Below are 24,017 nucleotides of genomic sequence, written 5' to 3' on the forward strand. Positions count from 1 at the left end.
GACCGCGAGCAAAGTGGGAGAGCTCAGGAGACAGCACACAGCTTCTGTCCTGTTAAAGAACTCGGGTAAAACACTTGCATTGTCAAAAGGTCCACAGTGGTTATCACTACGGGAGAGGGGAGAATACAAGGTACTTGGCATTTTTAATTATTTTTTTTTCATCTTCCTAATTGTCTAGAAAGACTATGTATTAACTTTAATACGGTGTGATCATTAGGGTTTTTTTGTTGTTGTTTTGCCAGTCCTGGGGCTTGGACTCAGGGCCTGAGCACTGTCCCTGGCTTCCTTTTGCTCAAGGCTAGCACTCTGCCACTTGAGCCACAGCGCCACTTCTGGCCGTTTTCTGTATATGTGGTGCTGGGGGATTGAACCCAGGGCTTCATGTATACGAGGCAAGCACTCTACCACTAGGCCACATTCCCAGCCCTCATTAGGTTTTATCTAATTACAAAAGCACTTGTGCTTAATGTTGAAAACTTAGAAAGAGGGGGTAAAAAGTCCCCTTCATCACGTCTTATAAAGACAGCAGCTGTTAACATTTTGGCATATGTCTTTCCAGACTTTTCTCTATGCAGATAGGCTTCACTTTTGTAATCTGGCAGAAAAAAAATAAATATGTAAGAGACAAAACCTTGGTTCTTCAGTCTTCAATTTTATTTCTGTGTTGAAACAGCTTGGAAGTGTTCCTAACCGCCAGGGCCTAGGCAGGCATTTTAGGGGTCCCGGCCAGGGCTGGGGTCACACTTCAGGAACTCCCCCCTCTCTCACACCAACCATCCAGCCTGTTTTCACTCTCGGGACTTGGGTCAGAAGATGGCCTCCAGTTAGAGAGGGGCGGGCGGGACTGAGGGTCACCACGGACCGGCTAGGCTCCCACAACTGCCTTTTAGTCTCGGGGGTTTGGGAGCATGCTGACAGGCTGTGGGAGGGCTTGGAGAGGGGGGCCCCCAAACGCCTCCCGCCTCCCCCCCAGAGCCCCTACCTCTCTCTTGCTGGGCTTAGTGCTCTGCCATTGCAAGATGGGCTCTGCTAGCCTGTGGTACCCCTGCATGCTGAAGGGGGTGGCGAGACTCAGGGGTGCACCCTCCCCCCCTCCCCCAGCCTAGGCACAATGGGGAATGAGGAAGGTGACAGGATTCAGATGTGAGCGTCCCACCGTCTGCTGCAGGGCTCGGGACCTGACTACCAACCCTTTACTGAGTCTCGCCTAAAAGGGGGAAAATACAAGGGCATCTCTGTGACTGGGAGGAGAAAATCTGGCCGTTAGGCTCAAGCATGGCGGGCACTGCTGAGCCCCCCAGGCGGGAGGCGGCCGAGTGCGTCTTGCACTGAAGCAGCAGTGGGGAGGGGGGGAGAAGGCAGGTGCTCCCGGGGCTAGGCCTACCCTCCCCACTGCGAGTCACATCCATGGTAACCATGGAAACATAACCACCAGCACCCCTCTTTCCGACTGCCTGGGTTCAGGCAACCGGGTCTGGCCCACTTCCTCCAAGCCAAGGCCTAAAGTGATGTCAGGCTGGCTAGAGTGGCTGCAGGAAGAACTGGGATTGGGCGATTTGGTCGGTCCAGGTGCCAGCACAGCTTGGGAGGGCTACCACAGGAGCCTCCACACCTCGCTGCCTGGCTGGGGTCAGCCAGCACGGCGGCCGGCAAGACCAGGGGTGGGCAGCCCCCGGTGCCCTCTGCCCGCGGTGGGCTAACAGCTACTGTGGGGCAGTAGCCCTTGCTGCAGGAGCAGCAGCCTTTGGGTCTCGTTGAGGGGGCTCTCGGGCTGCCGCTCCACCTGCCCGGTGGGCTCGGGTGGCTCTCCGGGGCTGAAGATGTACCGACAGTCACTGGGGGTACCTCCTACTGCCCCCGCGGTACTGCCGTCTTCCTCTCCAGCCCCGGCCTCAGGCTGGCTGGACAGCTCCAGGCTGCCTCCCTCCGCAAGCCGCTCTGCGCGCTCGATGTTGATGTACAGAGGGTCCTGGCTGGTGGACAGCACAGACAGGTGGCCCAGGATGGTCTCCAGCTCCATTCGCAGGCAGGTGAAGCTCGGGCGCTGCTTTGGGTCAGCGTTCCAGCACTGGTACATGAGATCATACCTGAGGTAGAGAGAGGGGAGGGGGCGGCAGGGGTCCCCACGCAGAGGCCTCTTAATCATATGGCACTGGGAGTGAAGAAAAAAACCAGTGCTCTAGGGGACGAGACTTACTAGGTATCAGGCATCCTTTTAAGTCTTCCTCATCTAAGGCAAGTGTTCTACCATTGAGCAGCAACCGAGACTTGTGCGAGTCAGGGTTACTTTCTCAGGGGGTAGATTTGAGCATCTGTACACGTTGTGTCCCCAGTCCACACAAGGCAGCACCCACTCAGGTTCTCTTCAATCCTCACCGCCTGCAGATACCTCTGAGACTGAGACATGCTTCCAGCCCTGTTTCCCTGGCAGGGATACTTTGGTGCATACTATTTTAGGAGTTTTACAGACTCTGTAAAGCCTATCACCGGTTCCAAGGAATGACGCTGGTGACAACAACAAAAAGCCCCAAACGCTCCAAAATGCAAGCAGAAAGGGTCTGAGACCAAGTGTGATGAGAGCACGTGCCTGGCTGCTGCCGATGCCCATGACAAAGGGTCCAGCAGGGTCCCAGGTGCCAGCTCTGATGACAGGACCCCGGTAATGGGAACAACCGTGCCAGCCCCGAGCGGCCCGTGGGAATGATGCAAAGCCACGGGTACACAGCCAGACCGGGACGCGCTCTCCAGGCTCTGCTGGGAGCCAGCCGGCCTCCGCCCACCAGGCTGCCTGCTGGGAGCCAGTGTCCACCTACCCTTTCCTGACAACACCCACTCCAGCCCGGGAGGGGGCTGACCCAGAGTTTGTGTCTACTCCCACTCCAGCTTCTGTGGCTTCAGGGAAGGGACATGGAAGCTTCTGGGAGATGTGAGCTTCCAGGACAGAGCTGGTCCTGCACTTGAGCGTCCCTCTCAGGTGCAGATGAAGTACCCACAGGCTGCTCCCGCCTCTGCCTCACCTGGTCCTGACAAGCTTACAGCAACTAAGGGAACATAAATCCCTGCGTTACTGTGCACTCCTTCCCATGGGTTCTAGCAAAGGCTCTTTGGGGACCCAGAGGCTTGGACGGAGTCAGGAAGTAAGCCTAGAACAGACCAGTCACACTTGGTTTCACGGTTGAGGGCACATACTCTTAGAAAACCACAAGGATCTAGGTTCAAATACTAGCTCCCTCACTTAACAGCTGTGGGACCTTGGCTACGTTACTTAACCTCTTTAATCCTATTTCCTCATCTACAAAAAGGAGGGATAAGCCTTTTCCTTATAGTTTGAGGAAGATTACATGAAATATCCCAAGTGTCCAACTACTACTTACTAGCAGAAGCACTAACACCGCCTTGTTACCCAGTCTTGCTCACAGGATAGTTGGGCCATGCCCTGTTCCCGCGGCCTTGGGTGTGAACCAGGAGGCAGTTTCCTCCTTCCCAGTAACTCCAGTCCCCTCTACCTTCTACTCCCTCAAGACAAGGCCAAGACCAGGAAAGGAACCTAGCTCTGTGCCAAGCAAGGACAGTGTGGGGCAGCCCGGTTTTTCCCCAGTCCTGCGCAGCCCTATCTAAGGAGAGTGCACCAGACCAGAAGGGCTCCTCAGACTAGTGGGGTCTCAGGGAGGAGGCAGGAGTGAGGAGAACCTGCAGTGCCAGTCAATTCGGTGCCTTCTACCCTTGGGTTTCCCAGATCTCCCCGAGAAGCTGGAGAAAATAAAGTGATGTGGTGTATAAATAGAGAGGGAGTCATCTTTCTTTCCAGCTACAAAAACATTTTTTTCTAGGCTCTTTTTTTTTTTCTTTTTTGCCAGTCCTGGGGCCTGAACTCAGGGCCTGAGCACTGTCCCTGAGCTTCTTTTGCTCAAGGCTAGCACTCTACCACTTGAGCCACAGCGCCACTTCCGGCTTTTTCTGTTTATGTGGTACTGAGGAATCGAACCCAGGGCTTCATGCATGCTAGGCAAGCGCTCTGCCGCTAGGCCACGTTCCCAGCCCTTCCCGTTTTTGTTTTTGTTTTTAATATCGAAATGTTTTTGTAGGGCAAAATAAGCAGACAAGCAAGCAAGCTGGGCACTGGTGACCCACACCTATAATCCTAGCTGCTCAGAAGGCTGAAATCTGGGATGAAAATTTAAAGCCAGCCCAGGTAAAAAAGTCTGTGAGACTCTTACTTCCAATTTACCAGCAAATAGCTAGAAGTGGATGTGTGGCTAAAGTGGTAGAGTAAATATGCGAAACAGGAGTATGAAACCCCGAGTTCAAGCCTCTACAGTGCCAGCACGCATGTGCACACGCGTACGTACGTGCGTACACACACACGCACACACACACACGCACGCACACGCACACACACACACGGTTACGAGCTGCCCTCGGGCCTGTGGTGGCGGCCATCAGGCAACACTCCAGGTCCCGTCTCCATGTCCACCCGCTTCCCGGGGCACTCACACGTCCTCCATGCACTCTGGAGGCTGCTTCAGGCGGTTCCCGCCAATGAGGTAGTTGTAAATCTCAGCATTTTCGATGCCAGCGTATGGCGTCTGCCCCCGAGTCACGATCTCCCACATGGTCACTCCAAAGGCCCACTGGGACGAGATTGAAGGACACAGTGTCATCTGGTCTCCTGAGCCCAGCAGAGCCACAGCTCTGGGCTCAGCGCCTCGTGGGTTGCTGGGGCCTTGTAACTAGGCAGAGAGCGCAGATCTGGCCCGCGCTTGAGGGTCCCCTGGGTCTCCCCCGCACGCGCGTGGGCTGCCCCTCACCACGTCACTGTGCACGGTGTACAGGTTGTCGGCCAGGCTCTCCAGGGCCAGCCACTTGACAGGCAACTTGGAGGCACAGCCCTGACGATAGTAGTCCCCGCTGTAGATTTTCCGAGAGAGTCCAAAGTCAGCCACGCACACCGTCATATCTTCCGCCAGCCTGAGGTAGGTAGGTGTTGGAGGGCAAGGTCAGCCTTTCCCAGTGCTCCCAGTGTTAGGCTCACTAAAGCCCGGGTATGTTTGTCCCCAGGCTGTCCGCATGCCTAGCAGGTTTTCCCCAGGCAGGAGCTCACAAACCATCATGGAGCTCCTCCGGACACCAGCTGCCCACCCGCCTGAGCCCTCCAGAATGCCTACATGCAGTTCCGAGCGGCCAGGTCTCGGTGGATGAAGTTCCGGGAGCTCAGGTACTCCATGCCACAGGCAATGTCCACCATGAACCGGATCAGGGTCTGAAGGGGCAGGTTCTGGTAGGCAGATAAGGCGAGATCAGATTGGCTCTGCCCACCCAGCTAGGGTAGGACAAATGGGGTTCTCTGGCCAGAACGCCTAAAGATTTTTTTGTCCCCAAAATCATTGAAAGGGGGAGAGGATAGAGGCAGGATGGCTTGGCAAGTCTGAGAAGGAGCCCAAGAGCCAAGGCTATAGCCTAAAGCTCCACAATTTCCTCTTCCAGGAAGGCCGTCGTCTGGCCTAAAGTTCCCAGCAGGGCTTCAAGTGGGAAAAGGAAGCTATGGTAAATGAAGCCACTCAGAGTCCTCCATCTCCCAATCAGCTCCACAGACTCAACCCATCAAGCCGCTCTCTCCAGGGCTTTGTTCCTCTCCAGGCTTGGATCTCAGACCCAGCGCCTCCAGGCCACTCCCACCCCAGGCACTTACAAAAGGGTTCTCCCCAATCCGAGAGGCCAGAAGGAAGGCGTGCAAGTCCCCATGCTTCATGAAGGGCAGGATGACCATGGGGATAGGGAGTCGACCTTTAGCCCTGCTCCGGAGGCTCACCCCTGGGGACAAAGAGAATCCTACTGAAGGGCAGGATGCCCACGGGGCATACCTTGCTCCAGAGTCTCACCCTATGGACAGGGAAATTGGCTGGACACGTGAAGGTCAAAAGCAGCTCGGGGGTCCCCCCACCCATTGGTCCCCACTTGACGGGTCCCCTCCTACATCCCAGTTTGTGCTCTTTTCTTATGAGTTCTGCTCTGGTCTGAGGACCACCTGGGAAGGCTCTGGCGCGACTGCTCCCGATCCCAGAGCATCCTCCCTTGCCCTCATCTGCCCACAGGAGCAGCTCCTTACCCAGAGCAGGCTAAGACATTCGCCAGCACCCTGCCTGCTACCGGGTCCCCAGCTTCCTCCCCACCTAAATGCAAACTGCTCTCCTCCAGGCTGCCCTCTCTTGTTGGTGGAACATATTTTTAGCCCTCTTCTATATCTGCCTCCCCCACAATGGGCTCACCAACAAGCTTGGCCACGTGTGGATGGTCAAACTCCTTCATGCAAGCTGCTTCCCTGAGGAACTCTTCAATGTCGCTGGAGGCAATGATATCAGCTGGAAGTAATGCATGGGGGGAGGGAGTGAGACAAGAAGAGGAGTCCCAGCTTCCACAGACTCCCAAGTCCAGAGTCTTTTCCTTCAAAAGTCCTGAGCTTTGGACTGGGTGTGGCTCAAAAGGCAGAACACAAGCTCAAAGACCCAAGTTCAAAATGCAGTATCTTTGTCTCTGTCTCTCGGTCTGTGTCTGTGTCTGTCTCCCTCCCCGCCCCCCCCCCCCCACACCACACACCCACCCAAGTTCTGAGCTTTAGAGGGGAGCAGGCAAACAGGTGAGCCATGAGCAGAACTGGGCACAGAACAGTACCACCGAACAAATTCTCCACTTGCAGCTCAAACAACCCAAACTGTAATCATTCCAAGAAAGAATTCAGAGGACAGTGACTGATGCCGCAGAGAGCAATGCTGGGGCGCAGATCTTTGTGTGGGTGTATGCTTCCGCATTAGTCACGTGGTACAGACAGCAGCCCTATTAGTATCCACTAGCTCACCTTGCAAATCTTGAGTGAACGCGAAGCTGACTCCAGGATCAGCCAACGTCTCACCCCCCAGGAAAGGTAAGGAAGGCCCTTCCTCCCCAACCCCTATTCTCAGCTTACCTTTCAGCATCTTTACAGCCACTTTCACAAAGGAGCCATCTTCTTGCTTCAGCTGGGCCTCCCGCACGGACCCGAACTCTCCTAGGAATGGAGACAGTGGGAAGGGGCCTCCTTGGCCTGCAGCCCCCTACTCCTTTCCCTCTATGAGAACCTAAAATCATCAGTCTCTGGGCCACTGGAGGAGGCCACAGCAGATCATGCTGGCAGCGGCTACTCAACAGTGTCTGTCCTGAGCCACTATTCATTCCATAAGCCACCAAACTCCTAAGTCTACCACACAATTGTATCTCGTTTATAGGAGTCAGTCCCAGCTCATGCCCTCAGTATGACAGGAACAGCCGGAGCCAGCCTGGGAGGTCAACCTCATGTGACCCTTGTGCCACCAACATACCTTTGCCCAACATCCGGCCCAGGGTGAACTGCTGCTCTGGGATGAGCACGTCCTCCAACTTGTCCTTTAGCTCATCACTGATGCCCAGGCTATCCACTGCAGGGAGGTGAGAAAGGGGTTCAGCCTGGAACTCAAGCTTGGTATCTTACACTCTCGCTTACTGGCTTAGCACTCTACCCACGGAACCATGCTTCCAACCCCTCAGTCCTGCTCCTCCTCGATCCAAGATCCACACCTCTGCCTGCCTCCCTCCATGGAGGAAGCTTGGCCGGCACACAGCGCAGGTGCTAAGTCCCCCTGAGGCAGGTGTGTGTGCATGTTCCACTGCTCTGAACCTCACACTCATTATGATTCAGACATGGACTAGATTAGGAGTCGGTAAAAGAACGCAGGTGAGGAATGAAGTAGCCCCTGTTTCCCCTCATGACTCTCCCAACACTCACGTGTGGCCTCGATTCGTTCAGGCCTTTCTCGATTGAAAGACCGGGCTGCTCGGAAGTGAACGGCTGGCTCCCCACGGGCCATGACACTGTCAAAGGCTTGCCTAGAGGGAAACCCAGGACTTGGGATCAGCCCCATGTCTTTGTCAGCGCTGGCCTCTCCCTCCATGGCTTCACTCCCTTACCCAAACCGTGTCTCCTTCCGCCTCTTCCGAAGGAGGATGAGGGCCAGGGCCGCAGCAGTCACCAGGGCCGTGAGCACACCCAGCACCACAGGCACCCAGGATGAGCGGCTGTGAGGAGGGCCCTGCTGCCCTGTGGGAGGGAGGGGCAGCGCCATGAGCCAGGCTGACACCGCGAGTCCCTGGAGAGCTGTCCCAGGGGTGACACACATCTGTCATTCCAGCTACTCTGCTGGTGGTGACTGTTAGATCAATGTTCAAAGCCAGCCCAGGCAAAAACGTTAGTGAGTCTACATCTTAATTAAAAGCTTAGAATGGTAGCGCATGCCTATCATTCCAACAGTGTGGGAGGAATAGGTAGGAGGATCACAATCCAGGCAAGCCTAGACAAAAATGTGAAAGGCTGTCTGAAAAATAAATAAATAACCACTAAAGCAAAAAGAGCTGGATGTATAGCTCAAGTGGCAGACACCTGTGAAGCAAGAGCAAATCCCAGAGTTCAAACTCCATTACCACCTAAGTAAAGAAAATAACTAGGGGCTGGGAATGTGGCTTAGTGGTAGAGTGCTTGCCTAGCATGCATAAAGCCCTGGGTTCCATTCCTCAGAAAAAGCCAGAAGTGGCGCTATGGCTCAAGAGATAGAGTGCTAGCCTTGAGCAAAAAGAAGCCAGGGACAGTGCTCAGGCCCTGAGTCCAAGGCCCAGGACTGGCAAAAAAAAAAAAAAAAAGAGAGAGAGAGAGAGAGACAGAGAGACAGAGAAAGAAAGAGAGAGAGGGGGGAAGGAAGGAAGGAAGGAAGGAAGGAAGGAAGGAAGGAAGGAAGGAAGGAAGGAAGGAAGGGATCTGACCCAGGATGGCCACTTGGTCTGGCCAAAGACTTCCTAAGTCAATAAGCATCCCAGTAAAAGAGGCTGCAGAGGAAGATTCAAAAGTTCCTACAGTGACTGTTACAGGCCCTGGCAGCTGTGAGCCAGGTCTGGGGTGAGAAGAGGGTGATAGAAACATCAACAGTGGTCTCCACTGGTTGACTTGAAGTTTGGGGCCTCCTAAGAGAGCAGGCACCACCAGCCTCCTCCCACTCCTGCAGTTGGCTTTGACAGCTCTGATCCCCAGCCGCCTCACCTGCGTGATCGTGAGATGACACGATCAATGGCTGACTCCAGGGCCCACAGCCAACTTCATTGGAGACGCACACACGGACAATCAGGTCCTTCTGGGGATCCCAATCTGTGAGATTGGCCATGGTCCCCTCCACTGTCAGCTCACCCTGCAGCCAGGAAACACCCCACCCCGCTCTGAGCCAGAGGACATAAAAAAGGCCCAGCTAGAAACAGGAGTCTGGAGAACTGAGTGTAGGGGCTGTGGGAACACAACCTTCAGGGAGTCATCACGTTGCTGCTCTGGTCTGTGGGGCTGAGGCCAATCCAGAACACAAACAAGGCTCAGCTCCAGTGGGGGATGGGACGGAATTGGGCTAGGGACAAAGCCTTATCTGTGCCCTCCCTCAGCTGCTGAGGGGAGGAGAGTATGTTCCCACGGCACGTGCAGAGGGGTGACCCCCAAGCAATCCCAACACAACCCCTACACATCTCAGTAAGGAGAGGAGCTTGCTTGCCTAGGGGCAAGAAGGGCTGCATACCCAGAGAGTGGTGGGAGGTCCAGGACCCCTAAGACAGACATTCTAAAGCTCTTTAAATCACCCAGCCCCGGGCTAACTCTGCAGAAGAGAAAGTGGAGGAATACTTACCTGGGTTCCATTGTCTTGAACCCAGGACAGCTGATAAGGTCCCAGGGGGGCTTCAGAAGCACCCTCAGGGATCACCTCTTCCCACTCCAGGATGAGGCCAGAGTCTGTGCGGATGGCACGAAGGTTCTGGGGAGCACTGGCTGGGGCTGTATCCAGAGAGAAAAGTTGTTGAGATGCCTCACTCCTTCCGCGCCTCACTACCCCACGCCCATCTCTGGACCAACAGCCAGACACTGAGAGAACTGAGGACAGGGGAGGGCTTGTTCTCAGCCCCGAGGGCTCCCACCCACTGTGCTGGGCAGGAGGGTAGCGCCTGGCCTGGCAGCTCTGCAGTGGTGCCCCCGGGTAGTCCCAGGTTACAGTCTTCCTTCCTTCCCTGCTACCACTCCCATCTCATAGCCAGGCCAGCATCCAGACAACAGCCAGAGAGCAAGGCAAGTTCCTGCCTCAGTACCTTTGTGCTTGTGTGTCCTGGACCTGTTTTTCCCCTAGATGTTTATAAGTATTCTTCCTTTTCCTTCAGACCTTACGTGCACCTCGTTAGGGAGGTGCACCTGACCACCCAGAGCGATTCTCGTCACATCATCCAATCTTCTCCAGTTTGCTTAGCTGTTCCATCCACAAGAACTTCACACAACGTGGCATGTAAGGTGAGCACGCAGGACGCTCAGCAAATGTCCATCCATTCAGCTCAGTCAATCATTCACCCCAAGCTACACGAAGCCTGCATTTCCCTCTTAGCCACGCTCCATCAGCTGCATTCACAACTCCAGCCACCTCCACTTCTCTTTTCTCCCATCCTGCCGAGCCTTCTTACCCAGACCCTTTGTCTGGAAGGGCACCCAGTCAGCATAGGGGGATGGTCCCAAGGCATTGGCACAGCGCACCCTGAGGCTGTAGTTGGTGGCAGGTACCAGGTCCCGAAGCAGGCAGGTAAAAGGTGGCACAGCGACGACAACAGCCAGGACTTCCCAGTCTCCTGGGGTCTGTGTCACCTTCAGAAAAGTAAGGGGAAGTTAGGGGAGGAGGAATAGAAGATGGCACATGTCTGGTCCTGTACCCACGGCTTTGCAGAAGCTGTTCCTTAGGCTTGAATGACCCACTCTTCCTGGCAAAGCCCTTACTCCTCTGTTAAGATTCAGTGCAGGGATGGGAGGTGGTAGAGCGTCTGGCTAGCCAGTACAAGTTCATAGCTCAGAACTGCTGAGAAAACAAAACAAAATGTTTCAATGTAACTATCATTTCCTTGGTGAAAACTGTTCTCAAGTATTCCAGAAAACTCACTTGTTCCTTTGTAATTGGTTCTTGTTATGGAGCGCCTGTCACTTGTTGTAACTGTTTACATGCCATTCCAAAGTCTCAGTGTATCTCAAGGTAAGCCCGGGACACTTTGAACCATGTCCTTCTCACCTCCCATTTTGGGGGACACAGGGTCAGAGTACAATCACAGATCCAGGTATTATGTGGCTGCATATTTAAGCATGTCATCTAATACTTTATTTTTTCAGCACTGAAGATTGTGCCCAGTGCCTTCCACCTGCTAAGCGTTATAGTAAGCTCAGCTATATCGCCACCCAAGTTTCTGTACTGACACCTTGATAATAAACCTTAAAAACATCTGGAGGGTCAGGCTTACATTTGTTAGAGTGCCCAGTCAGCGAGGAAGAAGTGGCTTCCAGGCAAGGGTCTGCACTCTATGAGATCTTAAGTGCCCAGGGATGGACAATGCTGCCTGCCTTCCCAGGCTTGGTCTGGTTTGTCAACCCAAAGCTGCAAGTAGGTCCTAAAGGTACACATATCGCTGTGGTCCACGCTTGGGAGAATGAACCAGAGATGAAGGGGCTCACACAGGCCCTGGTTGTACCCAGGGACCACCCTGTCAGGGCGAGAGATCCTGATAGATAAAGTGTGGTCAGCCTGGAGAGGCGTGTCCTCTTGACCCTGCAGGCTCCGCCTAGGAACAGAGTTTTGCAGCTAGAGTTGGTAAAATTACCCAAAAGAACTAATTAGTTTAGTTGTTCTACCACTTGAGCCATGCCTCCAGCAAAGGATGAACTGCTAAGAAAGAGTCAGGTTGAACCCCATGAAAAAATATGAAAATTGCCTGTTTGGGGAGCAGATGCCTTCCTTCCTTCTTTCCTTCCTTTCCTCCCTCCCTCCCTCCCTTCTTTCCTTTCCTCTTTCTTTCTTAAGGTCTTAGGGCCCTCCTGCATCTAACTGTTCTCTGAGATGGCTGGTGGCAGGGATAAGACTGAGGAGTATCAGATAAATCAAGTTTTCACCCACGTAAGCAAAACTCTCTCAGCGAAGGAACCTATACAGCTTAGTAAAGCTCTTGCCCAGGATTCAATCCCCAGCACTGCAAGGAAAGAAAAAAAAAAAGACAAAGGAAAGAAAGAAAGAAGGAAGGAAGGAAGGAAGGAAGGAAGGAAGGAAGGAAGGAAGGAAGGAAGGAAGGAAGGAAGGAAGGAAGGAAGGAAGGAAGGAAGGAAGGCGAACTTTTTTTGTACTTTTCACTCTCATCTGCTCAAGTGATTTGCTTTCTAGGCTCGAGCCAGTCTGCAGTCTGAATTGCCAGAGAACGCTACCAGCTCTTCCAGCTAAGAAGCAATATCTACGAGTGTGGAAGACGGCCCCACAGGCAGGTCTAGTAAGTGTGATACCATAATGACAAAGTGCCAGGGCTGGGCAGCCAGAATAAGGGGGCAAGTCCCCGAGCGCCCGTGGGGCTCACCCCCGCCTACCTGCACTGTGCAGGACTGGAGCAGGGCCCAGCCATCAGCACCTGGCATCCAGGACACACTAGCAATGCTGCTGGAGAGCTTCGTCACTGTGATGTTGAAGGGAGCTGCAGGTGGTGCTGTGGATAGAGACCTAGAGTCCGTAAGGATGTACAATAGGGAGCACGGGGCCTGGGAGGCATGGCTCAAGTTCTCAAGGCACACCTGTCAGTGTGGTCCAGAGAAGAAAACGAGAGAATGGACCACACAGGCTCTGGAGTCACCCCTCCGTCTGGGCAGGAGGTGTGGGGGGCCTAGAGCACCTCCCACCTAAAGATCACACAGTGGTACACAAGCCAGAAACCAGAGGGGCACAGCTGCTCATACCTGGGAGAGTGCCTGGGCTGTGGAAAGACTGCCCCTCCCTGAATAAGGAGCCCTGGCCAAAGAATAAGATAAGATGGCATGTGGGGTGGCTCTAGGGCCTTGGGAAATACAAAAGGAGAAAGAAAGAGGCAGCTGCCCCTGCAGCCACAGACAAGCTTCTCCACGGCGCTGACTTCTCCCTTCCCTCCAGCCCTCCCTCGTGGCACCAGCCCTTTGGGTCTCCTCTATCGGCTGCCAGACTGCTTCCCCTGCCCCCACACAAGTGGCAGAAACAAGGTTGACTGGGAGCCCTGACCATCTCCTGCTGGCTCCTTCTCTCCCTCCCCGCAGCCCAAGGACTCCGCTTCGTGATGGGAAATCTGCTGTGACGTCAGGATTCTATTCTTATCTCAGCCACGGCAGGCTCTCAGGTGCTCCCACTAGGAATGGGAGCTGTGCCAGCTACCCCTCACTCAGAGATACAGGCATGCTTGAGGGAAGCCGCTGCACCCCACTGTCCTAATTAGATGGCTGGCTGAGAATGCCCCTGCCTGACCCCCCCCCCCCAAGTCCTACCTTGAAGGCGAACAATGGCTGAGCGAGAAGTGGCCAGCCCTTTTATGTTGTGGGCTTCGCAGGAAAACTCCGTGTTCTGGGTCACCCCTGGGGCCAGAAAACCTCAGTCAGTCCCTCAAGCACACATCCCACTCGGGGTGGGCTTGGGGAAGGAGGACACTCAGGGTCAGACCTGAAAAATACCTCCACCAAAGGGAGGGGCTGGGTAGTGCAGTGCAGGACTTTGGAATCCAATGGGCTTGGCTGAGGCCTCTGTTTTCTCAGCTCTCAAATGGGAGAATTCTGAGCATCAGGTAAGTTATGTAAAGAGCGCTGCACATGGGAAGCCCTTGAGGAATGACACATGGCACCTCCCACCTCACTGCCATCTCCCACAGATGGTGCAGAGCTGCCTCCCTTTCCTGGTCACTCCTTTATCTCGCATGCCAGAGCTTTTCTGTTTGTTCTGTGCCCAGTTATTGCCTTATTTGCAGATTCTTTGACTCACAGTAGTTCTCAGTTCCTTGTGTATGTCTTATCCCCCCGATTATTATCAGTGCTTTCGGAACTGGAAAGGTGGCTCCTATCTCTTTTGTGTTCCCTCGGTCCCCTGTGGTGCCCAGCACAGTGTGGTGTGTACAGTAGGAGTTTCCTGAGTGCTTATTATAGAGCAGGCTGCCTGAGGGTCCTCACCACGCACATCTGGAGGGAAGCAGCTGAACCAGCCTCCTCTCTGAACAGGGGCTGACTGCCCTTGCTCCAGCAGGTCCTACAGTCCACCTTTTCTCACACTGCAAACTGCTGGGACTGGGTGGAGCAGGGCCCCTTCCTTCTCGCTTTTCCACACAGGAGACTAAGCTCTAATTCTCTCTCTCTCTCTCTTTGTCCAGTTCAAACCTCAACTAGAAACAGCAGCAGACTAAGTTTTTTTCACAGCCTCAAAAGCATGTGATGGAAGTGCCCAAGAATTTGAGGGCTCAGGAGGGTTTATAGGCATCGCTGCTTTGGGTTTAACTGTGGAAGTATGGACAGACACGGTTATTAGGGAAAACATCTGGAGATTTCCACACAGGGCCACGAGGAGAGGAGGCCCCTGCAACTTTGTGCCACCCTCCCTCTCCCTTTACCCCCACCTTCCATGTTCCTCTGTGCAGCCTGAGAGTCCTGTCTTTTCCCTGTCTGGCAGACACTCCTTCCTAGCTCTGTGTGGGCTGGTTTCTATCTCCTTAAGGGGGGGGGGGGGATGGGTGGCCCTGGTCTCACACAATTCGTTTCCCAGGGCCAGCTGTGCATGGTCTAGACTGCTGTGAAGGAGGCCCACTGCACCCTTCTTAAGCAATCACAGCAGGATGGCCAGTAATCCGCCCTCCCAGCCAGCCTAGCACACCTGAATAATGAGCTGAGCCATGGTACAGCTCACGCATCCAGACATCAGGGTTTGCTTCTGACACTCAACAGCCGACTCGGATCCTAACTCGGTCAGGCTCAACCATAGGTGAGAATCCAGTTCATTCCCAGCTCAAAGCCTCCTCCAAGGGCTGCTCACCTGATACATTTAAAACGGAGGGAGAGGGAGCAGGTCCCCCGACCTTCGTGTGTCCTCTCCACCAGATAATGGTGACAGGTTCAGGGGGACCCACGGCCTCACAAGACAGTTGGAAAGAGGCATTAGGGGGAACTGCTAGATCTTTTGGCTCCACGGTGAAAAATGGCACACCTAGGAAGAGACAGGAGCGGGAGTAAGGCCTGCCGGCTCTTGACACCCCACTGCCCAGGTGAGCAGCTTGCTTCCCACTTGAAGTTCTCTATGCAGAAGGTCCCCACAGTCCTTAGCAGGGCGGCAAACTGAAAAACAGGTGTCACACTTGGGGCACAGGGGTGTTTCTATTCATCAGCTTCCCGGCTGCGCCCTTAGATCGGGCAGATTCTGCAGGCTGCAGGCTCCCACACTCCCCTCCCAGACCTGCTCCGACAGCCTTTCTCAGAGTAAGGCAGGAGGCTGGGGTGGGGGGAGAGCTGGAGGAGGGGCTAGCAAGCAGGGGGAGTGGGTGGGCACTTTCCAGAGTTCTGCTGGCAGGCCTCAGCTCTTGTTCAGGGCCTTTGTTACTTTCTTAGTCACTTTGTTTTCCAGGGCTGAGCAGCTCTGAGCTCCTGCAGCTGCAGAGACTCCCTCCCTTCCCCCACCCTCTCTTACCCCTCCCCCTGCTGGTTGGGTCACTTGGTAGGGCAGGGTCCAGCTTGAAGCTAGTTGCTCAGACAACTGAAAGTGGGGGCACCCTGTAGGCTGTGGGTCCTGGTGGCCCTTGTGGTTCTCAGAGATCCAGAATCTAGTAGGTGGGGATTTCCGGCCCTAGGGCAACCCAGCTTCCACTGAGTCCTCAGCTCTTTGGAGGTAAGGTCACTAGCAGACAGCATCTGCCCCAGGCCAACACGCCCCTGTGGCTGTACCTCCTCACCTTCCACCGTGAGCCACACTGGCTGGGAGATCTCGGTTTCTCCCTCATCCTCCACTTGGCACCAGTACCGGCCTGCATCAGAGCGCTCTACTGACTTCAGGCTGTGGAAACAGACACCAGGCTTGTTTGCCAGGGTCAAGAGGGGACGATCCCGCTAGGCAGATTTGGTAAGTTCATTCTGCCCTACTTCTGGAAGATTCCACAGGTTGCCAAATTTTAAAACCACACACATCTGGACATAGCAACGGCCCCAGACTGCCTCCCACACCTTTCTCCACAGTCCTGCACCTGAGGAAGCCAATCCAGTGGCGCTCGCTGACTGAGATGTACACCTGGTTCCCATTGTGGACCACAGCCCCATCCTTCATCCAGTGGATGTCGGGCTCCTCCAGCCCCTCTACACTGCAGTTGAGCTTCACTGGCTGTCCCTGAGACACTGTCATCTTCACTGGGTCTCCCATGAGCTTCAGGCCTGAGGGGTGGAAGGAGAGAGAGTCAACCTGTTTGAGAGGGACCCTGCCTATCTTCTCTCTCAGAAGGAAGCTTCTGTGACACGGGCTCATTCTCCAACAACTAGGAAGCAGAGGCAGGACCAGCCGGAACCTGGGCTGAGGCAAGGAGCATGACAAGCTCTCCAGAGACCATTCCTGTCACTGCCTAGTTTCCCTTAGTCCTAAGGACCACTTCACCCTAACTGCCGAGTGCCCAGCTACCAAAAGGACAGCAGTGGCAGCTGAAGCAGCGAGGAGTTGTCACCTCCTGTGTAAGCACTGCCCCAGGAAGGAGTGGGAATGAGTGCAACACCCAACCAGTTCAACAGGCTGCCAGCTCTCCACCCAAGGTGTCAGCCCAGCCCCTGAACTGCTGCCTGCACCCCATCCTGCAAAATGAGGAAGGCTGTGGAAGGAAAGGAGGAGGTGCTCCCCTCAAGTGGAGAACATATGGCTACAAAACCACGTCAGATCAAACACATGGCAGCCTTCCTGACAGCCGCTTGCTCTATTAATACCTGTATGTGTGCAGGGGTGGGTGCTAGGAAGGTGGGAGGCAGGAAGGAAGGGTGGGGTCCTAAGACGGAGCCCAAGATCCCTAAGCCACTGGAACCTTAACCCCTGCCCTGCCCTCCTGACATATTTTTACGCAGATGGGAGGATGAACTATTGGCACAGATGACACCAAGTCAGAGTTCTTCCTGCTCTTTGCTGTGGAGCTCTAGGCCGATGCGGGGGGGGGGGGGGCTCTCTGAGCATCAGATGCACACCTTTCAGCTACACCCTTTCCCTTCCCATCTTCTCCAAGACTGACATGGCAAAGAAACGTTCTCAGGACAAGATGCCAGGTGGGCGGCTGCTGCCCTGCGCGTGTGCCCTACTCCCTTCACTCTCTCGGGACGAGTCACAGGACCGTGAGGGGCATCCTCACGCTCCACGGGCACCGGCGGTCCCGGACGTGTGCGATGGAAACTTGGGGAGCGAGGTGCGGCACGAAGCACTCCGGCCGCCCTAAATGCCTCAGTGGGAACGGAGGAGCCCCACAGCGGGCTCTCCACATCCTGGGCGCCGGGGAGGATGCCCAGATGTACCCCGCGACCGGGCGCCCTCACCAGCTGTGTCTAAAGGCTTGAGGGGGGCCCCGACCCCGTGGCCTGAGGGTGGGACCCTCCCGTGTGCGGCGGGGCAGACCGGGGTCCTCAGGACTGGGGACGGGAGAACCAACAACTTGGAAGATCCAGGCGGGAAAATCCGGCCCCGGCACCCCCGCTGACCAGCCCCCCTCGCGCCCCGCTCCCCTTCCCTTCCGCCCTCCGGAAGAGCTCGGGGTGCGAGAAAGTTGGGGGCGGGGGCTCGGGCTGGAGACCCGGCGGCCGGCCGACACCCGCGGCGCCCCGGCCTTCCGGCGCGGGTCCCCGGCCCCGGGCCCCGGGCTCCGGCCCGCCCAGGCCCCGGGTCTCGCCCGGCCGCGGCCCCCGCCCGGGCTCCCACCCCGGCCGCGCCGCGCCCCTCCGCGGCGCCCCCGCTTCCCGCCGGCCCCGGGGCCGGCCCGTACCTGCGGCCGCGGACTCCGGGAGCAGCAGCGAGGCCAGACCCGCCAGCAGCAGCAGCAGCGGCGGCAGCGGCGGCGGCGGCGGCGGCGGCAGCGGCGGGAGCCCCGGCCGCCCCATGCTCCGCCTCAGCGCCATCGGCGGCGACGCCGCACCATGCCGGGCCCGGCCCGCGAGCGAGCGCCGGGGGGGAGGGACGAGGAGGAGGGACGGGCGCGGAGGGGAGGGGACGCCCGCGGAGGGGCGGGGGCCGCGGCCGGGGGGGAGTGGGGGGCGGCGCCGGCCCGGGGCCTCCGGGACCCGCGTCCGCGGCGAGGGGCGGCGGCGGCGGCGGGCGTCAGCGGCGCCGGGTCCTCGGGGCCGCCGCCGGGCCACCGCGCTCCTTCCACGGCCGTCGCCGCCGTCGCCGCCGCCGCCGCTGATTCATGTTCTCCCCGAGCCGCCGCCTCCTCCCGGCCCGCCCGCACCCGCGCCGCCCCCCCCCCCGGGGACTCGCGCCGCGCCCCCCCCCACGCCCGAGCCGCTCCCGGCCCCCGGCCACGCCCCTTTCCCCCAATCCCCCCCCCACCCCCCAGCCTCGCCGGAAGCCCGGCCACGCCCCGACTCCAGCACGGCGAGCCCCGAGCCTCCGGGACCCCCCCCCCCCCCCGGTCAGGGACCCGACTCGGGCCTCCCGGGGCCGCCGGGGGAGAGCGCCGAGCGCCGCGTCCGCCCCGCTTCCTCCTCTTTGTCTCCAGGTAGCCGACCCCGAATCGCCCCGCCGCTGGCCCCGCTTCCCGGGCGCGTCCCGACGGGAGCTTCGAGCCCGGATCGGGAACTGCAGCGGGCCACCTGACCCAGGGCCCCGGGGCCACCCTGCGACGGGCCCGGAGACGGATCGCCCACGGCTCGGGGGGCGGCCAGCCCCGCACCCGCCTTCTCGGCTCCCGCCCCCTCCCCTCCCGTCCCGTCCCTCCGGGACGTGGTGTGAAAGTTGCTTCGTTGTCACCCAATCAAACGTCAGCTATTACTCGGCGACCGCCCTGCACACAGTAGGCGCCCCATAAATAAACAGATCCCAGCTACGTGAATGAATGGAGACAGCCTTGGCCACGACTAGCACTCGCAGGGGGTGGTCCGAGCCCACAGAGAAAAATCCAGTTAGGCAGAGCTGGTACCAACCACGCCTACCAAGAGTTCCCGGGTCCTAGTCCCGCCCCTGACAGCCCCCCCCCTGCTCCCCCCCACCCCCGCTCCCGCGCACCCCAGAAGGCCCTTGGCAGAGGTCCGGGGTGCGCAGCCTCCCACTGCGGCCGCCTTACTGGATCTTCCCAGGGATTCTCTCTCCCACCCGAGCAGGCAGCAGCCTGCCTCTTCTTCCACTTGGCCCCATCAGCGCTTGTTTATTAATTATCCTAATGATAACAGCAGCGCTGGCGGCAGCCTCAGATCCAGCTGGGGGCGCCCCCAGGCGGCAGCACGAGCCTGCAGCCTGCACTGGCCAGGGATGCATGCAGGGGACTGGGGGCCTGAGATCAGGTTTAGCTTACCGGGCCACACGTGCGTCAGTTTCAGGACCCTTTCGAGAAGGAAAGGACTTGTTCCTCTCCAGAAACCTCAGCTTCCTAGTTTGGGCTATCAGACAGCAGTGTAGGGCTGAAGCAAGAATGCCCCTACAGTCCTACAGTTCAGCACTTTGTCACCTCTCAAGATGGCTAGCTTGCCCCCATTCACTAGTGGCTCAGGCCTGTAATCCCAGCTCCTCAGGAGGCAGAGATCTGAGGATCCCATTTGAAGCCAGGCTGGGCAGGAAAGTCAGTGATGTGAAACTCTTATCTCCAACTAACCACCAAAAGCCAGACGCAGAGCTATGGCAAAAGTAGTGGAGTGCTAGCATTAAGCACAAAAGCTAAAGGACAGCTCCCAGATCCGGAGTTCAAGCCCCAAAACTTGTAATCTCACCGCCCCCCCTTGCCCCCTCAGATGACTACTTTGGCTCTGTGCTCTGGAAGGAACTTCAAATTTCCTGTGAAAGGGAGACTTGTGATTCCAGTGGACACTGGAAAGAAGACTCCTGGATGCTGTTGAACCCAGAGCCCAACCTCAGCTTCCACTTTACTTCCGTCATTCCTTCCCTCTTCACTTTGTGAGCTGAAGGAATCCTAGCCCAAGGGCCATCCTTTGCCACCAGTCAAAATGCGATGGCTGCTCTGCATTCTCCACCTACAGCCTTGACCAATTTCCCAGTCCATCCCAATGCCCAAGACGCATCACTATCAGCCCAAGCAGCTTGAGCAGAGGAGCCACAAATGGCACTGGGTCTCGCCCTCCCCCTAATCAGAGATCCTACCGAAGTCTTCCTCTTTCTACCAACCTAACAGGAATGGGAGAGAAACCTATGGGGTTCTATCTTCTGGCTTTTCAGCTCCGATAGAGGGTGCTTTGTTGCTGAGCTCTTACAACCCACTTTTCTGGCCTATCTCCCCCACCTTTCTCTCTCAATCTGAGGGCACACAGTACAGGAATGTGTTTCTGGGGGGTATGTGAGCAGGTGCGATTTTGTAGAAGAGAAGTGTAGGTGGCTGAGAGGGTGTGCATTGTGATGTATGAGGGAGGGTGTGCATTTGTGCAAATTCTAAATATGACTGACACTTTGTGGGTGGATGGGGAGAAAGTGTGTGTGTGTGTCTCTGTGTGTGACCGAAGGAGGTTGGCTTGCCTGAGCAAATGCATGCCTGCAAAAGCTCCTTCCTCTCATAAATGCATTGCTTTGAAGGCAACTAATCAAGTCAACAGGAAATGCATTTGACCTCACACTGTCCCCTGGAATTCCTGTCCTCAGAACAGAACCAGACCTATCTATCCCAGGGGAGGAGACAGGGGACTGAGTACAGGGATAGAAGGGGGCTGAGTGAGAGGAAGGGCTATGGGAAGCCTCTTTTATGGAAAAACCTAGTTAAGGCTATGGCTTTTTTCCTCCTCTGGTAAAATTTAAGTCCTCATTTATTCTTTGCTATTTATTTATTTGTAGTGTTGGATATTGTATGTTGGATATTGTACCTTTTTGCTTAGGCTGGCTTTGAACTGTGATCCTCCTTCAAAATACCTAGGATTACAAGCATGAATCACCAGTGGCCAGGCTGGCTCTCTGCCTTTTATGGCCCAGAACTGCTCACAGAGGCAAGGATCTAAAGAAGACAAAGGTAAGCCTGAAAAATAAAATTACTGAGCCTGGGCACAGGTGGCTCATGTCTACAGTCTTTTTTTTTTTTGGCCAGTCCTGGGCCTTGGACTCAGGGCCTGAGCACTGTCCCTGGCTTCTTTTTGCTCAAGGCTAGCACTCTACTACTTGAGCCACAGTGCCACTTCTGGCCGTTTTCTGCATATGTGGTGCTGGGGAATCGAACCCTGGGCTTCATATATACAAGGCAAGCACTCTTGCCACTAGGCCATATTCCCAGCCCCATGTCTACAGTCTTATCTACTCAGGAGACTAAGATCTGATGATGATCATGATTCAAAGCGAGCAGGGGCAGAAATGCCTTTGAAACTGTGGGGTGGGGGGGAAGAGGCAACGGAGGCATTGCTCAAGTGATAGAGGCCAGCCAGAAATGGAAAAGGCTGAGAGCTCAAGGTCCTGAGTTGAAGCCCTGGCAGGTCAGTTGGTAGCAGATCACCCTGATACCAACTTTCAGTGGTCCCAGGAAGCAGCTGCTTTTTCAGATTCAAGGCCTCTCCTCCCTTTTTCTTTTTCTTTTTTTTTTTTTGGCCAGTCCTGGGGCTTGGACTCAGGGCCTGAGCACTGTCCCTGGCTTCTTTTTGCTCAAGGCTAGCACTCTGCACCTTGAGCCACAGTACCACTTCTAGCCGTTTTCTGTATATGTGGTGCTGGGGAACTGAACCCAGGGTCTCATGTATGCGAGGCAAACACTCTTGCCACTAGGCCATATCCCCAGCCCCCCTCTCCTCCCTTTCTGAGTGAGAAAATAAAGGAGGCTGGGAGCCTGACAGTTCTCATTGACCCTAGGTCAAGGACCCATTCTTTCCTGACTACTGGCTTAAGAGGTAAGAGGTGACAGATCTTACTCAAGGAATGTGGCAGGCCACAGGCTATATTCCTGGTGACCTTGTAGACAGAGAATGTCTGCCTTTGGGGCTTGCAGGAAAATTTCCTATAGTGGCAGTTCCAAGGGTGCTGGGAACTGACTTGGGGCCTGCCAAACATTAAGGCAACGATGATGACACACCTTACCCCAAGAAAGGTGAACCAGACAGGTATGCCCCCACTTTGTTTTTGTTTTTGTCTTTTTTGCCAGTCCTGGGGCTTGGGCTCAGGGCCTCAGCACTGTCCCTGGCTTCTTTTTGCTGAAGGCTAGCACTCTGCCACTTGAGCCACAGCGCCACTTCTGGCCATTTTCTATATACGTGGTGCTGAGAAATCAAAACCAGGGCTTCATGTATACAAAGCAAGCACTCTTGCCACTAGGCCACATTCCCAGCCCTTATGCCCCCACTTTGATTACAGACACAGGGGCAATCTCAAATGAGCACTTTTCTCCCTAAAAGCAGATTTAGGAGTAGGAAGGAAACAATAGGGTTGGGGGTTTCAGGAAGACAAATAGGCCAAAACTTAGGGAAGAAAAATTGTTCTCTTCAAAATTTCACCTAGGGGCAATCCTGAAAGTTTTTTTTTTTTTTTTTTTTTTTTTTTTTTTTTTTTGCCAGTCCTGGGGCTTGGACTCAGGGCCTCAGCACTGTCCCTGGCTTCTTTTTTGCTCAAGGCTAGCACTCTGCCACTTGAGCCACAGCGCCACTTCTGGCCATTTTCTGTATATGTGGTGCTGGGGAATCGAACCCAGGGCCTCATGTATATGAGGCAGGCACTCTTGCCACTAGGCCATATCCCCAGCCCCCAATCCTGAAAGTTTTATGTATGTGATGTTAATGCTTGGCTGGCTTAATTTCTCTACCTGACTTTCTTCCTTTAATTGTAGCCTGGTAAGGATTTTCTTTTCTTTCTTTTTTCTTTTTGCCAGTCCTGGGGCTTGAACTCAGGGCCTGAGCACTGTCCCTGAGTGTCTTTTTGCTCAAGGCTAGCACTCTACCACTTGAGCCACAACACCACTTCCGGCCTTTTCAGTGTATGGGGTGCTGAGGAATCAAACCCATGCTTCATGCATGCTAGGCAAGCACTATACCACTGGGCCAAACTCCTGGCTCCTATACAATAGTATAAACATATACATTTGCTAACTCTCTCATCTACTAAGGGCATAAGATGTAAAGACTTCCAAGTAGCAAAGAGCATACCTAGCATCCAGACCCTAGATGTGTGCGTGTGTGTGTGTCTTGTCTTGGGGCTTGAACTTGGGGCTTGGGCACTGTGTCTGAGCATTTTTTTGCTCAAGGCTAGCACTCTACCACTTGACCCAAAGCTTCATGTCCAGCTTTTTTGGTGGTTAACTAGAGATAATTAAAGTTTTGGGGTGTGTGTGTGTGTGTGTGTGTGTGTGTGTGTGTGTGTGTGTGTGCCAGTCCTGGGGCTTGGACTCAGGGCCTGAGCACTGTCCCTGGCTTCTTTTTGCTCAAGGCTAGCACTCTGCCACTTGAGTCACAGTGCCATTTCTGGCCATTTTCTGTATATGTGGTGCTGGGGAATTGAACCCAGGGCTTCAAGTATAGGAGGCAAGCGCTCTTGCCACTAGGCCATATCCCCAGGCCTGTGTGTGTGTTTTGATAGGGCTGGGATTACAGACCTGTCACCACACCTTGCGTATCCGGACCTCTGGTGACAAGGTAACAACGTCACACAAGTGATGGATGGGGGTGGTTTAGATTACCAGGGATTCCGTGTTCAGTGAGCAGACTTGGTTGGCAAAGGTTTTAGAGCTGACTCTGCTTTGGCTATAAATGAAGACCTTGTGGGCTGGGGGACAGGGAAGTGGGGTGCGACTTCCAAGGAGTGAGGCCCGGGCATGGACTAAGTAAGGCCAGAGACCGGGGAAGGGGCAACCTGGCTGACAATGCGGCTCTTTTCTTCTCACCATTCCTGCCGTCTCTCTGGAAGTGCTGCTCTCCCGGGGCCCAGCTTCTGGATACCTCCGGGGCCGTTCACAAACGCCCCTGGGCGGTCACACTGGGGTACGCGCGGGGGGGCTGGGGAGGGGCTGCGGTGACC

General features: G+C 55.5%; 1 protein-coding gene across 2 annotated transcripts; it reads right to left on the reverse strand.

Annotated features, from left to right (window-relative positions):
* Positions 1-965: 965 nt before the first annotated feature.
* On the reverse strand, positions 966-23,943 carry Tyro3 (TYRO3 protein tyrosine kinase). 2 transcript variants are annotated; one of them, XM_048332565.1, is made up of 19 exons: positions 23,884-23,943; positions 16,108-16,291; positions 15,820-15,920; positions 14,910-15,080; positions 13,385-13,471; positions 12,467-12,582; positions 10,540-10,717; positions 9,723-9,868; positions 9,098-9,242; positions 7,978-8,107; positions 7,796-7,896; positions 7,353-7,448; positions 6,962-7,042; positions 6,267-6,359; positions 5,690-5,811; positions 5,166-5,275; positions 4,809-4,968; positions 4,495-4,631; positions 966-2,087 (listed from the first exon to the last, which is right to left on the reverse strand). In XM_048332565.1, exons 2-19 carry the CDS (start codon positions 16,278-16,280, stop codon positions 1,697-1,699), a joined length of 2,538 nt encoding a protein of 845 aa, XP_048188522.1. In that variant the 5' UTR covers positions 16,281-16,291; positions 23,884-23,943; the 3' UTR covers positions 966-1,696. The 2 variants fall into 2 exon arrangements, with proteins under 2 accessions (XP_048188522.1, XP_048188523.1); XM_048332566.1 differs by lacking the exon at positions 23,884-23,943 and adding an exon at positions 17,866-18,034.
* Positions 23,944-24,017: the final 74 nt, after the last annotated feature.

Source organism: Perognathus longimembris, chromosome 23 (assembly GCF_023159225.1).
Source record: "Perognathus longimembris pacificus isolate PPM17 chromosome 23, ASM2315922v1, whole genome shotgun sequence".
NCBI lineage: Eukaryota > Metazoa > Chordata > Mammalia > Rodentia > Heteromyidae > Perognathus > Perognathus longimembris.

Excerpts from the sequence above, each read along its gene's own strand:
- Tyro3 (XM_048332566.1), bottom strand. The coding sequence starts at position 17,998 with ATGGCGCTGAGGCGGAGCATGGGGCGGCCGGGGCTCCCGCCGCTGCCG. Across the intron at positions 16,292-17,865 it reads CCCGGAGTCCGCGGCCGCAG|GCCTGAAGCTCATGGGAGAC; the intron begins GTACGGGCCGGC and ends TCCACCCCTCAG. Across the intron at positions 2,088-4,494 it reads CCAGAGTGCATGGAGGACGT|GTATGATCTCATGTACCAGT; the intron begins GTGAGTGCCCCG and ends TCTCTACCTCAG.